The 17,838-nt window shown below is 36.1% G+C and overlaps 1 protein-coding gene across 3 annotated transcripts in view; it reads right to left on the reverse strand.

The window, feature by feature from the left end:
- The window catches only part of VWDE (von Willebrand factor D and EGF domains), an 82,345-nt gene extending 67,100 nt beyond the window's left edge, over window positions 1-15,245 (reverse strand). For 2 of the 3 annotated variants that reach the window (XM_034963721.3, XM_055115715.2), the window contains exons 1-2: window positions 10,183-15,245; window positions 185-369 (exon numbers count right to left, since the gene is read on the reverse strand). In XM_034963721.3, the coding sequence (XP_034819612.2) occupies window positions 185-369; window positions 10,183-10,249 (252 nt within the window). In that variant the 5' untranslated portion in view covers window positions 10,250-15,245. The remainder of the gene's footprint in view (window positions 1-184; window positions 370-10,182) is intronic. The other variant, XM_024929704.4, reaches the window with a different exon arrangement.
- Window positions 15,246-17,838: the final 2,593 nt, after the last annotated feature.

Below are 17,838 nucleotides of genomic sequence, written 5' to 3' on the forward strand. Positions count from 1 at the left end.
GGAGCATAACATTAACAATTACTATTATTATTAGACTAGGTAATGTGGGAATAGTCTTTCAGATTAACTCAATACAAAATTAAAACATTTTAGCATGAGAAATAAGCTGGTGGTAAAAAGATACAATTCTCATATGAAAAACACATAAGGAAAATAACATGCAGTACTTAGGGAGTTGACATACCTCAACACATTTGGTTGGCATCTCGGCAGGTCTGTCAAAGATGAGAAATCTATACCATCCAGGGGAGAGGGAATGGTCACATATTAGATCTTGAACAGCTGACTGCTGGAGGTGCCATGAGTCAAAATGGACACTTCTATAAGGACTCCGAAGAAACTGGTGTCCCCCAGGAGAGCACTCCTGAGCTAGTATGGAAAGACAGGTGTTTTTATGTAATGTGTTTTGTTTGTTGACATAGTTCGGTCCTCAATTAAAATTGATTCCCAAAACAAAAAATAAAGCAAATAAACTCACTATTGCACATAAAGACCCTCTGAAATGTCAGGGTCTCTTAGTAAGTCATAAATGACTTAACTAACTTGCATGTTTCATAAATGCAATAAACAAATCAACAAAACTCTTTAGAATGTACTTTTGAAACACTTAAGCTTTAAGAACTTTATTTTCATTTAATTCAAACAACCAATAGAGCTGGCTGCTCTTGAGCCTCCTCTGGATTTGAATATCACCATTGTTTCTCTACAACCAGTTTCTCCCAAAGTAGCCACATGCCTAAAACATTCTATTTCTGCCAAATCATGGAATGCAACAAACTGAACTAATCTTTTAATGCTAACTCAACAGGTGTAAAGTGCTTTCAAACTAAAGTTTCCTGCATTCTTGGATGCAGAAAAACATTAAAAAATTTTAAAGTTATTTTCCAAAGTTTTGGAAGTATGCCTACTAAGCACAGGAAAACGAATGGGATGGAGGGGAGCAGGTTTGAAGGGGAAACAAAAAAAGCCCATGGCGAAAGGGAGAATTCTTTAGTCTTTTTTAGGAAACCTTTTATCTGAGTAGTCTTTGGCCTGGAAGATACTTTTTCCATGAAATCCACAGAGGCCAAACAAAAAGCTCCACTTTCCAGCATTAAAAGTGGACAGAAGAGCAGGCAGTGAAACAGTTATCCTAAAATGCAACTCTTGCTTGAGGCTCCTGTGCTCCCAAATTACCCAAATAATAAGCACCACAAGGAACTGTCTGTATTTGAATACCAGAGTATCTTGTTGGCACAGTTGATAGAAAATCTTCAAATACTTATATTATATTTATTGATGGAAAACACTGTAATAAAGATGGCATCTATGAAATAGAAAGGTGAAAGAAACGATTCAGTCACTAAAAATACCTCATCGTGGAAAAACGTTATCTAACTAAAAAATTATCAAATACTTATTATATAATTTTAAATTACAGAAGTGTTTATAAATCAAAATCAATTTGTCAACTTTAATAAGGAGAACAAAAAATCAGAGATACTAATTTACAAGTGGATCTCACAAGTGTAGCCTATGAAAAATAAGTCATTATAATTAGAATTATATTTCTGCTTTTTATTTTGTTTGTAGTTATGGCAATTAAACTATACAAAGATATTATTTTCCAAATGATCTCTCTACAGAATTTTTTTTAGTACAAGATATTGGAAGTCAACACAAAAGGCTCCTCTTTGTCTCTAAATCCTCCATAGTTGTTAACTTCCCAAAAGGCTCCGATGTCAACACGAATTAAGTATTTTATAAAATATGTGTAGACAGGAGTCAAGGGATGTGCTATCATTTCATCTAATTTTAGAATATCTCTAATATCCTTCAAAACAAGGACATTGCACCTGGTTAGAATCTTTTAAAAAAGAGATTTTGAAAGATATTCCTAATAAGGTGTGCATAAATTATTAAAATGTTTTCTCTGATCTCTTTTCTACAACAGAATTTTGTCTTGGGAAAAAAATCAATAACTCCATCTTTATTTTGTGTAGTATTCCTCCTTACTCAGCACCTTTGTAGTTCTTACATTTCTTCTGGTTTAGCTGCTTTGATAATTGTTTCCTAATACAAAGCCGAAAATGTAAGATGTGTGAAAGAAATCACTGCTTGACATCAACGACATTACAGAATTGTGTAATATTTAACTCAAAATTTTATTTATTTACTTTTACTCAATATTTATCTTATAAGATAATTTTAAATTCATATATTTTATATCTATTATTTCATAACTTTTTTCTAAAAATCTACTTACCTCATTTACAGTGTTCAAGGACTATATAGAAAGTTTAGAAATCTTATTAGCAATAATCAAGCCACATTTTCAAAATTTTATTCCAACCTTAGCTCTAGAATGCATGATACAGTTAAGTGAGGATTATATTGATGGCTTGGGCTCTCATTTGAGGATCTGAGGACTACGCTCAACAAATACTAAAAGAATAGCTCTACAAGCCCATCTCATTCATCAGTCAAGTTCATAGCATGATATACAGAGCTTTCTGGCAAACTGACAATATAACTTTTCCCCTCAAAAAAAAGTAGATATAAAATATACATTAAAATTTATACTTCTATTTATCCTTCCTGATATTATTTAAGAAAGTTGGGTAATATATAATAGAATTTACAGTACTTGAATTTCATATACTTTGGAAGAATGTATCAAGTTAGAAATAATAGATCCATAGTGATAGCATATGCAAATAATTTCCTTTTTTTATTTCTATATATGAGGTAACCTGTAATAGATTATTTTCCAGTTTAATGTAATGACCAACCTGCATTAGATTATTTTCCAGTTTAATGTAATGACCAAGACTAGAATTCTCCAAAATTCAGAAATGGTTAATAAACAATATATTAAGAAGCCAAATAAATCATTTTATTTTTAAGAGATAAACATGCATAACCCTTGGTGACAGGTACTTCATAATAACTGAATTTGCAATTATAAAATCTTCTGTATATTATCCTACAGGAATTCCTACAGGAATTTCAAGTATTTTTTTAGTCTTTAAAATCTTATAACTTCTTCAAAGATTTGAGAAAGAGAAAAACCACTTTTGATCCCCAAATGTAATGAGAAATAAAAACTAATTTAGTTTCTGACATTCAAAATAGAATTTTGTTGGAAAACCATTCCATACTCATGGATTAGAAGACTCCATTATCTGCCAGATGTGGTGACTCACGCCTATAATTCCAGCACTTTGGCAGGCCAAGAGGCCAAGGCAGGTGGATCACCTGAGGCCAGGAGTTGGAGACCAGCCTGACCAACAAGGAGAAAACCCATCTCTACTTAAAAAAAAAAAAAAATACAAAAATACAAAATTAGCCAGGTGTTGTGGTGCATGCCTGTAATCCCAACTACTCATGAGGCTTAGGCAGGAGAATCACTTGAACCCAGGAGATGGAAGTTGCAGTTGGCCAAGGTCGTGCCATTACACTCCAGCCTGGGCAACAAGAGTGAAACTCTGCCTCAAAAATAAAATCAAACAAACAAAAAAGAATCAATGTCATAAAAATGGCCATATGCCCTAAGCAGTCTAAAGAATCAAGACTTCTATGAAACTACCAATGTTGTTTTTTACAAAATTAGAAAAAAAAAAAACTATTCTAAAATTCATATAGAGCCAAAAAAGTGTCCCAATAGCAAAAGCAATCTTAGGCAAAAAGAATAAAGCCTGAGGCATTACATTACCCAGCTTCATACAATATTATAAGGCTACGGTAACTAAACATCATAGTAGTCATTCAAAAACAGACACACAGACCAATGGAACAGAATAGAGAACCCAAAAATAAAGCCACACACCTACAGCCATCTGATCTTTGTCAAAGTCAGCAAAAATTAGCAATGGGAAAAGGACTCCCTATTCAATAAATGGTCCTTGGATAACTGGCTAGCCATAGGCAGAAGAATGAAACTGTACCCCTACTTTTCACCATATGCAAAAATTAACTTAAGATGGATTAAAGATTTAAATGTAAGACCTCAAACTTTAAAAATCCTAGGAGAAAACCCTAGGAAGTACCTTTCTGGACATGGGCCTTGGCAAAGAACTTATGACTAAGTTCTCAAAAGCAGCTGCAAAAAACCTAAAAATTAACAAGTTCAACCTCATTAAAGAGTTTCTCCACAGCAAAATAAACTATCAATAGAGTAAACAGACAACCTACAGAATGGGAGAAAAAATTCACAAACTACGCATCTGAAAAAGGTCTAATATCCAGAATCTACAAGGAACTTAAATATTTCAACAAGAAAAAACAACCCCATTGAAAAGTGGGCAAAAGACATGAACAGATGCCTCTCAAAAGATGACATACAAATGGCCAACAAACATGAAAAAATGCTCAACATCACTAATGATCAAAGAAACGCAAATCAAAACCACAATGAGGTATCATCTTACACCAGTCCGAATTACTATTATTAAAAAGTCAAAAAACAATAGATGTCAGTGATGCTGTGGGGAAAAGGGGACATTTATACACTGTTGGTGGGAATGTAAATTAAATCAGTCACTATGAAAAGCAGTTTGGAGATTTCTCAAAGAACTGAAAAAAGAACTATCATTCAACCTAGCAATCCCATTATGGGTATATACCCAGGGAAAATAAATTATTCTACCAAAAACACACATGTACTGGTACGTTCATCCCAGCAGTATTCACAGTAGCAAAGACATAGAATCAGCCATGGTGCCCATCAAAAGTAGATTGGATAAAGAAAATGTAGTATACCTGAAACTGGTCCAATTGTCCCACAGAACTGATCTTTATGGTTTCTTTTGAATAAACATAGAAATTGACCCTCCCAGTCTTAAAACTTCAGAAAGTTTACAACTGTCTTATCTGAGTTCCTTTCTCAGGAAACCAACCATCAGGTCTCCCAGATGGTATCAAGGAACTGAAACTTACCAGATAACCACATCTGGAAAATGAGATTCCAAACCCCTACCCATCATGATTGCTTAACTGATCATCAGCTTCCTGTTGACCAACTCATCTTCCTTATTCCTCCCTAATTCCTGTATTCCTACATGTAGCTATATTTCTTCCCTGCTATATAAACCCAATTTTAATCAGTCAGAGAGATGGATTTGAGACTGATCTTCCATCTCCTCAGCTGGAGCACCCTATAAAGCCCTCTTGCCTAGCAATACTCATTGTTTCAGTGATTGGCTTTTTGTGCAGGACATAGACTAAACCCCTGGCATTTCAGTAATACATATACACCATGCAGCACTATGAAGCCATAAAAAAGACTAAAACGTGTCCTTGGCAGCAACATGGATGCAAACGGAGGCCATTATCCTAAACAAATTAATGCAGAAACAGAAAACCAAATACTGCATGTTCTCGCTTATAAGGGCAAGCTAAACATTGGGTACCCACAGACATAAAGATGGGAACAATAGACACTAGGGACTACTGAAGGGGGAAGGAAGGAAGAGGGTAAGGGTTGAAAAACTACCTATTGGGTACTATACTCACTATCTGGGTGACAATATCATCCATACCTCAAACCTCAGCATCATGCGATGTACCTTTGTAACAAACCTGCTCATGTACTCCTTGAGAATCTAAAATAAAATTTGAGATTTTTTTTTAAAAAAATAGAATTTTAGGTTCTTCAGCAACACAAATGGTTGAAAAGCAAGGGAAAATAGAGTGACTAGTTTGCTAAATCACTTTACATTGGTTTTCTTTACGTATCAAAAGACAAACTGAGGTCCTCTTCTGCACACAATTAGATTGAAAGTAAAAGGGCAGAAAATAATATATTCTACAAGCAGCAACCAAAAGAAAGGCGGTGTGGCTGTACTACTATCAAACAAAGAAGAACTTGAAACATAAACGTCTTACCAGAGATAAGAGGGACACTTTATAATGATAAAAGGGTCAATCCGTGAGGAAGATAAAGCAATTGTAAACATAACTGAACCTAATAACAGAGCACTGAAATATGTGAAGCAAAATGCAGCAGAAACGCAGGGAAAAAATACACATTTTAACAATAATATTTGGAATCTTTAATATCCCACTTTCAATATCAATTTTAAAAACAGGCAGCATAATATAAATTAGAACAACAATATAAACCAACTTGACCTAGCAGACATCTATAAACACTATTCCTAAAAATATCAGAATATAAATTTTCCCCAAGTGCACATGGAATATTCGCCAAAATAGACAATCTGCTAGACAATAAAACAAGTTTGATAAATTTAAACAGAAAGCTGGGCATGGTGGTATGTTCCTATAAACCCAGCTACTAGGGAGGTTGACGTGGGAGAATTGCTTCAGCCCAGGAGTTCAAATCCAGCCTAGGCAACATAGTAAGATCCTATTTCTAAAAATAAAATAACATAAAATAAAAATTGAAATTCAAAAAGATGAAATTCATATAAAGTATGTTCTGTGATTACAATGGAATGAAATTAGAACTCAATAACAATGAAATTCAAAAAAACTTTACAAATATGTGGAAATTAAACAACCGAAATAATCACTGAGTCAAAGAATAAATGAAAAAGAAAATTAGAAAATACTTGAAGAAATGTTAAAATGAAGACACAATATAGCAAAATGTATGGAATGCTGCTAAAGTAATTCTTAGACGGACATGTATAGACAGGAATATGCCTATAGTATAGGAGAAAAAGATGAACATCAAGTTAACCTTGCACCTTAAGACACTGTAAAAATAAGAGCATTCTAAACCTAAAGGAAGCAGAAGGAAGGAAATTTTAAAGATTGGATATAAAATTGATGGAACTTAGTATAGAAAAACAATAGAGAAAAATCAGTGAAACCAAAAGCTGGTTCTTTGAAAGAATCAACAAAACTGACAGACCTCTAACTAGATTTATTGAGAAAAGAAGAGAGAAGATTCAAATGACAAGAAGCAAGAATGAAATAGGGGACACTACTGAAAACCTTATTAAGGAATACTATGACTGTTATATGCCAATAATTATAGATAACTTAGATGAGATTGACAAATTTCTAAAAAGACAGGAGCTGCAAAACCAACTCAAGAAGAAAAATACAATCCAAATAGATTTATAACAAGTAAAAATATCAAATCAGTCAAAAAACTACCCACAAAGAAAAGACCTGGCCCAGATGGCATCAATGCTAAATTCTACCAAACATTTCAAAAAGAATTACCACCAATTTGTCTCAAACACTTTCAAAAAATAGAAGAAGATGGAACACTTTCCACCTCATTGTACAAGCCCGGTATTATAGCCCATCATCCTGGTTACCCTGACAGGAAAGCCAGAAATATATATAACAAGAAAAGCTGACTATAAACCAATACATCTCTGGAATATGAGTGAAAAAATTTTCAGCAAACAGAATCCAGGAACATAAAGCATACATATAGAAAAATTATGACCAAGTGAGATTTATTCCAGGAAAACAAGGTTGGTTTAATAACTAAAATCGAATTACTATAATAAACCACATAGATAGCATAAAAGTTGAAATCCACATGTTCATCTCAACAGACACAGGGAAAGCATTTTTAAAAATCCAACACCTTTTCATGATAAAAACACTCAACAAACTAGGAATAGAGGGAAGTTTCCTCAACTTGATAAAGGATATATACGAAAAGCCCATAGCTTACATTTTATGTGATGAAGAAAGACTAGATGCTTTCCTATAAAATCAGGAATAAGACAAGTATGTCTACTCTCACCATTTCAATGCCACATTGTACTTTAGAATAGCTAATTCTACCCAGGGGGATTAACCAAAATAAATAAATAAAAGATATCCAGATTGGAAAGGAATAAGTAATACCATTTCCATATAGAAAATTCTAAGGAATCAACTAAAAAAACTAAAGTATAGTAGCCCCTCAGTATCCACAGGGGATTATTTCCACGACCCACAGAATGGGAGAAAATAATTGCAAATCACATATCCAATAAGAAAATTATATCTGGAATATGCAAATAACTTATACAACTCAATAAGAAAAAGGCCAAGTACCCATTTTTTAAAATGGCAAGATCTGAGTATTTCTCTGAAGAGAATAAGCAAATTTCTCATAAGGACATTAAAATGCTTGACATCATTAGCCATTAGGAAAATGACAATCAAACTACAATGAAATACCACTTCACAACCACGAGGATGGGTAGAATCCAAATCTCAGTTAATAAAAAGTGTTGATGGAAACATGAAGAAGTTAGAAGCTTTACACACTGTTGCAGAAATACAAAACGGCACAGCCACTTTGGAAAACATCCTGGCTGTTCCTTAAGTAGTTAATCATAGAGTTACCCTATGACCCGGTATTTCCACTCCTAGGCATATATCTCGGAGAAATGAAAACATACATCCAAACAAAACTTGTACCTCGGTGCTTTATAGCAACATTATTTATAGTAGTCAAAAGGTGGAAACAACTCAAATGTTCATCAACAAATGAATGTACATACAAAATATAGTATATCCACACAATGGAACATTATTCTATCTTAAAAAGAAATGAAATACTGGTACATGCTACAAGATGAATGAACCTTGATAATACTGTGCTAGATGAAGTAAGCCAGTCACAAAAGACAACCTATTATATGATTCAGTTTACATAAAATATCCACAATAGGCAAATGCAATGAGACAGAAAGTAGATTAGTAATTCCTTATCGCTGGGGAGAAAGGGAGGGTGATAGCGGGCATGTGGCATGATAGCCCAGGGTATAGTATTTCTTTCTGATTGATAAATATGTTCTAAAATTGACTGTGGTCATCGCTGCATATACCTGTAAATATACTCTGAATATACACATATCTGTGAAAATGAAAAACCATAGAGTCGCACGCTTCGAGTGATTTGTATGGTATATGAACATCTTAATAAAGCTATTTGAAAAAAAGAAGTCTCAATAAATGCATTTTCCATTTACCTCGTCTTCTAGTTTTACTCCATTAAACATAAAGAACTTGACAATGTTATGAACTTAAAACCTGGTAATGGGTAATATTTGTCTTCAGTAGAGAGATTACAAACCTATTATATAGAGGCAAAAAAGGGTTATGCGGTCTATAGTAAACATGAAATCATCTTCCTTTATAAACATTGCTCATTTTTTTCCTGGAAATATTTATCTAACTGTAATGAACAGATATACGTTATTACATGTATTTTTTAAAGTTATTCATAAAGATTTAGTAACGCTGTAAGCAAACCAAAGAAGGACCAGAAAAAATATCATTGCAGAAAATAATAAATTTGATTTTAGTATTTTATTTTTAAGTTTTGTATAGGATAGTGTTTGTATTCCCCTTATACAAAGCAAACTTACATCAGTAAAATGAGTTAAGATCAAAAAATGATAAGACAAAACTATACCCTGGACTGCTATAAATGTTGTACATAATGTTTTTTCAAGCTGCAGATGGTTGAACACAGATCAGACTTTTTCTGAAAAACGTAAGGAAACTTGCAATATAAGAACAAGTCACCTTTCATTAATATTCCTATCTGTATGAACACAGAAAACAAGCAAAAAGGGCTAATGAAAGTAGTTTTGGTTTAACTTCACTGTATTTTAAACTAAATGTTCTTTGTCATGGATTAAAGAAGTAGGAGGGGAGTATTCGCTCCACAGAGATCTCTTTTACAGTGCCAAAACTGATTCTAACATATATATACAAAAACCATAATACAGTATAATACGGATATACAAAACTTAACTTGGTGATTTATTGTAGGGATAAAATGTTCACCAATGAATTATTTCTGAGGGTCCGGTTGGAGGTGGAATTCGTGCAGTATGGAATTCAACTCTGTTCTGAGAATTCAGGTCCACTTGCGGCTAGCATATCTTGCAGATCCGGCGAAAGTTTCTTACAGTAAATTACAATGACCTCAAAGAGCAGGATAACAGCAGGAAACAACCAAAAACAGAACCAAGGGTCGTAGAGTAAGAGGAGGCAACAACCGCATGTGCGCAAAAGAAAACTGAAGAGTTTTCAAGCTGGAAATTGACCTTTTCAAAGACAGCGGAGGGACAGAGAGGAGGCGGGTGAGGAACAAACATCGCTTGCTGCCTTAAAACGCACAGGGACGCTCCCCAAGTCGTCCAAAAAGTCTAGCCTAGTCCCTCCACCGCCCACGCGGCGCCACTGCGCGCCCACCCCCGCGCGCCCTACCTCGCTGACCTTCCCCCCAGGCCAGGAACATCCGCGCGATCACCAGCACGCAGGCTCCGCCAGGCATCGCTGCTTCCGCAGGTGGGGCGAAAGGCGTCGCAGAGCCCGGGCCGCGGGTGCCAGGAGGATGGGGCCACAGCAGCCCCTCGGGCCTCCTTTCTTGGATTTTCTCAGTCTGTTGCTGCTAGGAACAGGGAAGCTCCGCGTCCTCGTTTTGGGTCGTACCCAGTCCTTTCGTGGGATAGAGCCTTCGCGTAATCCGTCTGCGACTCCTCCCTTCCCATTTTGGCTGCTGGCTGACCTGAAAGCCACGCCCAACCTGTCCCCATAGCCCAGCGTGTACCGGCAGTGGCTCCGCCGCCTTGGATGTCACCGTGCAGTCGCACAGCCAGGAGTCAAGCTACAGGGATGTAGCTCTCCGCCCGCTGCATCTTGCTGTTCTAACAGAGGCTGTATGAAAACTTGGTAATCCTAGACACTGCTCAGATGGACCTCCCATAAAAGAAGCCTCACAAGGTTCCGTTGGAAGGGGAAGTTTCCCATGATTGTATCTGCAGACGGATTCCTAACTGCGTAATGGGCGCTGCTGGTTTGCACCCCAAGGCGAAGGCGCTGAAAATGCTCCTGTCACCTTAGATCTCAGTGATGAACGACAGGAGGAGGAAGTAGACACTAACGTTGCAACAGTAGATGCCCTTTCTTCTGCCTCTGTGACAGGTTTTCAGAAGTGGAAAAGACTGCATTTAGACACTAGCCAAACCATGAGGTTTGTCACCTGTATTTGCCAGTGATTCTCAGAGCTCTTACAGTTGTCCCAGGACGCTTTAGCACATGGCCACACGACTCCCAAGGTTGACCTGGGAGTTATTAGAAGATCAGAGGGCTCTAATGTCTTCCCCCAACCTCGTTTTTGTTTTGTTTTGTTTTGTTCCAGACAGGGTCTCACTCTGTCACCCAGGCTGGAGTGCAGTGGCACAATCACAGCTCGCTGGAGCCTTGAACTCCTGGCGTCAAGCGATCTTCCCCCTCAGTCTCCCAAAATGCTGGGATTACAGGCGTGAGCCACCGTGCCAGGTCTAAGGTCTTCAGAAGTGTGGTTGCCTCTGCAGAGGAACAGGGTCCTTTTTTCAACTGATTCTACATCCTTTTATGTCTGAAAATGAAACCTCACTGTCCTAGTTTTTCCCGGGCTGTCTCATTCCTTGAGTCTCCCATCCATCACCTTGCACTTGGTTCTCACAGAGCCTTTACCTGAAGAGGATAGTTTGGGGGTCCAAGTGAGCACCAAGGTTCCACCCACAAATTTGGAGGTTCAAGGTTGGCCTAGGCATGGTGGTGGAAACAGGAGGTGTCCAAATGCATAAAGAAGTGTTTTTTTAATTGCATATAATTCTTTATTTTTAATTTGAAAGGTAAATTACCATTTAAAATTTTAAAGCTTATCATCTCCATAGTAAAAATATTAACCCATATTGGAAAATAATTTCTTTTTGGTACACAATACTTGTGTGTAGCCATCTTTCAAATGCAGCAAGGGCACCCGGTTTTCTGGATTAAAAATAAAATATTACATTTTGGTGGACGGTAGGCAGGTGATTTTTATCTTAAGGCTTAAGTATGGAAGGGCAATATAATGTAGGCACAATGAAAACCCAGAGATTTCTTAGTGTACAGTTAAGTCTTTTGTTTCCGTTTAAAAAATTCTAATAAAACAGAGACAAGAAATTAAATGTCAGTTTTCTCAATCTATTTGTGAAATCACCAGGAACAAAGTAATTTGATGTGAATCAAATCATAGCAGGTCTTTTGTGAATTTATTTTCTAGCAGTATCTATACAAATGTAGTAAACTTTTATACTTTCTTGGAGGACAACATTACTTATCTGACTTCCATCAAAATACAATTTCAAGTATCGTGGGCCTTATTTTTTTCTTCAGTTTTTGATTGTTTATGAGTTTATGAGTTTACAATAAACTTGTGCCAAAACCCAACTTCCCTCCATGTGAGTTAAGATGGAAAAAACTAAAAGCAACTTAAGAATTTTTTTTTAAGTCTCAGTAACCTGGCTTGGATCTGCAAGAATGTATCAATTAAATGTTAGTTATATCACGCCTGTAATCCCAGCGCTTTGGGAGGTCGAGGCAGGCGAATCACCTGAGGTCAGGAGTTCAAGACCAGCCTGGCCAACATGGTGAAACCCCATCTCTAATAAAAATACAAAACATTAGATGGGCGTGGTGGCGTTCCCCTGTAGTCCCATCTACTCAGGAGGCTGAGGCAGGAGAATTGTTTGAGCCCAGGAGGCAGAGGTTGCAGTGAGCCAAGATAGCTCCTCTGTACTCCAGCCTGGGCGACAGAGCAAGATTCCATCTCAAAAAAAAAAAAAAAAAAAAATTAGTTATAGAACTGTATGAAAAACAAAAAGTAATAAAAATGTTTTAATCTATGTCTCGTGAAGTTAATCAAAAATTGGTATAAGATTCTTTTTTATATTTTTGAACATTAAAAACAATGGATGCATGGTACCCCGCAATATAGAGACTGACAGCACTTGTAAAATGCAGTAAATATCACTGAGACAAATAATAAGAATGTCAGAGGGAAGAAGAAATGAAGCCAAGTGCTAATAAGTACAATATAGCTTAAATTAAAAGATTAACAGGAGAAAATTTTCAAATGATAATTTTCTAGGAAAAGGAGATAACTCAGTTTTTGTCAGGTTAATTTACAAAGTGATGGGCTTGAGTGAAAAAAAATACCAAATTCAAGGGGCAGAAAAACCCAGTGATTAAGTTCACAAATCCTAGGTTAAAAACACCTGGGCTGTAATTCTAGATCCGCTACCTATTTATCAGAAGTGTAACCTTGAACAGCACACTCAACTCCTCTTAACCTCATTTTTCTGTACAATAGAAATGACAATAATAGTACCCCATAGAGTTAAAGAATCAAAAGTGTATGTGCATGCCTGTGTGTGGCTGTGAGCGTGGAAGAGCATCTGGAGAAAGAGCACTCAGAATAGCATTTGGTCCAAAGTAGCTATTATGGTTGAATGTAACAGTTTACTGTTATTAGAACTAGGGTAATATTCTACGTAATTATACTTTCTCTTATATCTTATTATATAAAGGTGCATTATTTCTTGGCACTACTCTATTACAGTGTCTGCATAGTTTGGAGTAATCTTCCTGGAAAATACATATTTATGTAACATATGAATTCCTCATCCCATGTTTTACTAAATGAGTGAGCCCTTTTCCAGAAATGTAAAATTGATAGGATTGCTTCTGGGGTTTACTTGAGCTGAACACAAGTACACTCAGAAGCAGAGGCTAAAACATACAGCAGGTCCTTGGTCATTTTGTTTAACGTCACTTTGTTATAACATTGATGGAAAAAATCGATTTCCAGCAGAGGCCAATGTCTATGTGGAATTGGCACGTTCTTTCCATGTCTATGTGGGTCTTCTCTGGGTACTCACGTTTCCCTCCACTTCTCAACTCTCTGTGTGTTGGGTGAATTGGCATGTCTACATAGGCCCTGCTTGAGTGATTGTGGTTGGGTATGTGAGTGCGCCCTGCAGTAGGATGGCTTCCTGAAGAGAGCTGGTTTACACCTCATGCCCTGAGCTCCTGGTGTAGGATCTGGCCACCTGTGATCCTGAACTGGAGTAAGGAGGTAAATAATTATCTTGTTTTCATTAATCTTTACTCAATGTATGTATAGTTTATTTTACTGTTTAATATTAGAAGTATTTTGGTCTTTTTTTAGAAGTTGGTGATGTTTTTGTGACCAGAAATATGGTATAGTAATTTAACTCATGTTGATATCAATTTGTCTGTAGTAAAACTGGTTTCATTACATGTTGTTTCACTTTACGTCGCAGTTTTCAATAACCTATGGACACCGTTGAGGACTCATTGAATGTGGCTATAAGTGTGGTCAAGTAATGAAAACTGATCAGCTGAGGGAGGAAAAAGACAAAAGTGGATGACCAAAATGAAGGTGAGGTGAGAAACAACATGTGAGAGTAGAGAAACAGAGAAAAGCACCCATACACGTCCACACGTGCACACACACACAAAAAGACAGACAGAGAGGAAGAGAGACAGACAGACAGTGACAGAAAGAGAGATATGCTAATTCCTGATGGCTTTCCACTCAACAGCTCCAGAATCTTTCGAGGACTGCCTATGTTTCCTGTCTTGGATTAAGAAAATGTGGCACATATACACCATGGAATACTACACAGCCATAAAAAATGATGAGTTCATGTCCTTTGTAGGGACATGGATGAAACTGGAAACCATCATTCTCAGTAAACTATCGCAAGGACAAAAAACCAAACACCGCATGTTCTCACTCATAGGTGGGAACCGAACAATGAGAACACATGGACACAGGAAGGGGAACATCACACTCCGGGGACTGTCGTGGGGTGGGGGTAGGGGGGAGGGATAGCATTAGGAGATATACCTAATGCTAATGATGAGTTAATGGGTGCAGCACACCAACATGGCACATGTATACATATGTAACAAACCTGCACATTGTGCACATGTACCCTAAAACTTAAAGTATAATAATAAAAAAAGTAAAAAATTAATTAATTAAAAAATAAAAACAAATTAAAAAAAAAAAAAAGAAATACCCCCAATACACTGCCTATAAATTAAGGTTAAGTGACTTTGAATTTGTTTTGCTGTTGTTGTTTACAAACAAAAGAATATTGTCTAAAACCTGTTTGAAAATATAAACTGTATAAATTATTAAATATTTGGTTGTGTTTATGCATTTTCCAGAAGAAACAGAAAAATGCACTTGAGATTTGTATTGAAACATTACAGTGGTTTGTTTAGGAGGAAATGGACTCATCATTGGACCACATAGAAGCTATCCAATCAAAAAGTTTCAGGGAAAAGTATGGTGTGTTCATTGCAGAATGAAAGAAAATCAGCAGTTAAGCTGATTTTGTTATGATAAGCTCAATATGTTTCACAAGAAGATTATTCAGTGCTAGAAAGTCTGGAATACCATTGGCTATTCCTTCCAACTAGCCAGATGACCACCTATAAATGATTAATAACTTCATTGTAGACAGTTATAGAGATTGTAACTGAAAATAGCTACAGAAAAGACAAAGATTCAGTGGTACTGAAGCCCAATAAGTAATATTTGCCAAATATGCCCCATCTCTAATTCTCATTCATAGGCTGAACTTCCTGTCTTATAGTTTCTTTCCTTTTTCTGCATTTAAAAGTTCCTTCTTTTTAAAAGTGTTGAAAATGCATGAGAAAAAGCTGGATAGGAATGAAGAGAGAAACAATTTTGTTTCATTAAACATAGTAATAAAGAAAAACAGTTGATAGTTGAAAAGAGAATGCCCTAAAATCTGCATTACAAAAATGTTTTACCTGTGATATATCTGCTTCATACTGATCAAGAATTAGGGGGAAAAAATGTAATTTTTAAAGGAAAGGAATTAAAGCAAATCACTTATTTAGTTGTTCCTAGAAAGCCCCTTTAAACCTGGTTCCTCTTTTAGTCTTCCCTGTTTTGGAAAATGGCACTATTGAGTATCCCTCGTCACCAACTAGGAAAAAGGCATGAGGCTCCTCCCTTCTCTCTCATTCATGACTCCTCCTTTGTATTCAATCCATGAATAAGGAGTCCAAAGAAATCTCACACTCGCCTGTTGTTCTGTGTCTTCTCTGCCACTCTGCTGGTCAAGCTTCCCCCATGACTTACGTGAATCACTGCAGAAAATATCACATTTTTTCTCTGAGCTTCACTCAGGCCCCATCCAATCTACATCTCTGCCATATAATACCAGGATGAACTTTCAAACTGTAAATCACACCATGTCCCTGCCCTAAAACCTTTCACTGGCCTCCCATAGATAATGGGTAAAAATACCAGAGGACTGTTACCTGCAACAGCTAGCCCCTGCCTACCTGTTCAAACTCAAATACATTGCTTTTCTCCCACTCCCACTCTCCCTCCTCAGCTCTCATATGTGCTATACTTCAACTCACTAGCCTTGTGAACGTTCCTAAAAGTTCCTAAAAGAAGGCAACCATTGCCCCTGGAAGGACTGATTGTTTATCCTACAGGTCTCAGCTGAATTTCACCTCCTGAACACCCTGTTTAAATTGGCTCCTTACCCCAGGTCATTCTCTAGCATTACACTATTTGTTTCCATTTTAGAACTGAAACTAAATATTTAATCTGTATCCTTGCTTATTGTCTGTTTTTTTGTTTTTGTTTTTGTTTTCTTACTAGAATATAAGGTCTATACAGATAGTGGTCATGGTTCTTTTACTCACCTCGCAGTATCCCTGACATGAACGAATCTAAGATTAGTATTTTTAAGGATAGAGTTCTAACAATGTCCATATTAAAAGAAGAAATGAAACTCTGACTCTAATTTTACTGTACTTTAAATTAAATATCAATTCAACAGAAACACGCCAATTGACTTGGTTAGAAAATTAGTATTCAGGATACATTTACTATCTTAGATGGTGGTTCTTAGTCCTTCAAACACTATGTTAGATTCTGATTGCCATTTTAACTAATTACCACAAATTTTATAGCTTCAAACAACACAATTTTTTGCTTGTTTATTTTATCATATTACCTTATATATCTGGAAGTCAGAATTATGAAATGGGTTTCTTTTTTCTTTACTTTGTTGATTATTTGTCGTTTATTTTGTTTTATCATTTCCTACTTTTATTTTTTCTCAGCATTGAGGTATAATTGATGAATAAAAATTGTTTATATTTATGTTGTTTGTTTGGCTACCATCTCCCCATTTGTACATGATATTTCTATAAACATGTACATTGTGAAATGATTACAGAATCAAGTTAATTAACATATGTATCACCTCACACAGTGAACCTTTGTGTGTGGTGGGAACACTTAAGATCTACTTTCTCAGCAAATTTTAAGTATGCAGTATAGTATGTTAGTATATTAACTATAGTCACCATGCTCCCCAGAATTTATTCATCCTGTGTAACTGAAACTTTGTACCCTTTGACTAATAGCACCCATTTCCTCCACCCCAACAACCCCTAGCAACCATTATTCTACACTCTGCTTCTGAGTTTAACTGATGTTTTTAGATTCCACATATAAGTGAGATCATGCAGTATATTTTTTTCTCTGCCTGGCTTATTTCACTTAGCATAATGTCTTCTGGGTTCATTCATGTTGTCACAAATAATAGGATTTCCTTCTTTGTTAAGGCTGAATAATATTTCACTGTATATATATGTATATACACATCATATTTTTAAAATTTATTCTTCTGTTGATGGACACAGGTTAATTCCGTATCTTCACTATTCTGAATAATGCTGCAATTAACAGGGGAGTAAATATCTCTTTAAGATACTGATTTCATTTCTTTTGGTTATATAACCAGTAGTGAGATTGCTGGATCATGTGGTAGGTCTATTTTTAATTTTTTGAGGAACCTCCATGCTGTTTTTTATAATGGCTGTACCAATTTAAATTCCAACCAATAGTATACAAGGGCTTTCTTTTCTCTGCATTCTTGCCAACACGTTTTATGTTTTGTCTTTTTGATGATAGCCTTTCTAACTGATGTGAGGTGAAATCTCTTTGTGAATTGGATTTGCCTT

This window comes from Pan paniscus, chromosome 6 (assembly GCF_029289425.2).
Source record: "Pan paniscus chromosome 6, NHGRI_mPanPan1-v2.0_pri, whole genome shotgun sequence".
In the NCBI taxonomy this organism is placed as follows: domain Eukaryota; kingdom Metazoa; phylum Chordata; class Mammalia; order Primates; family Hominidae; genus Pan; species Pan paniscus.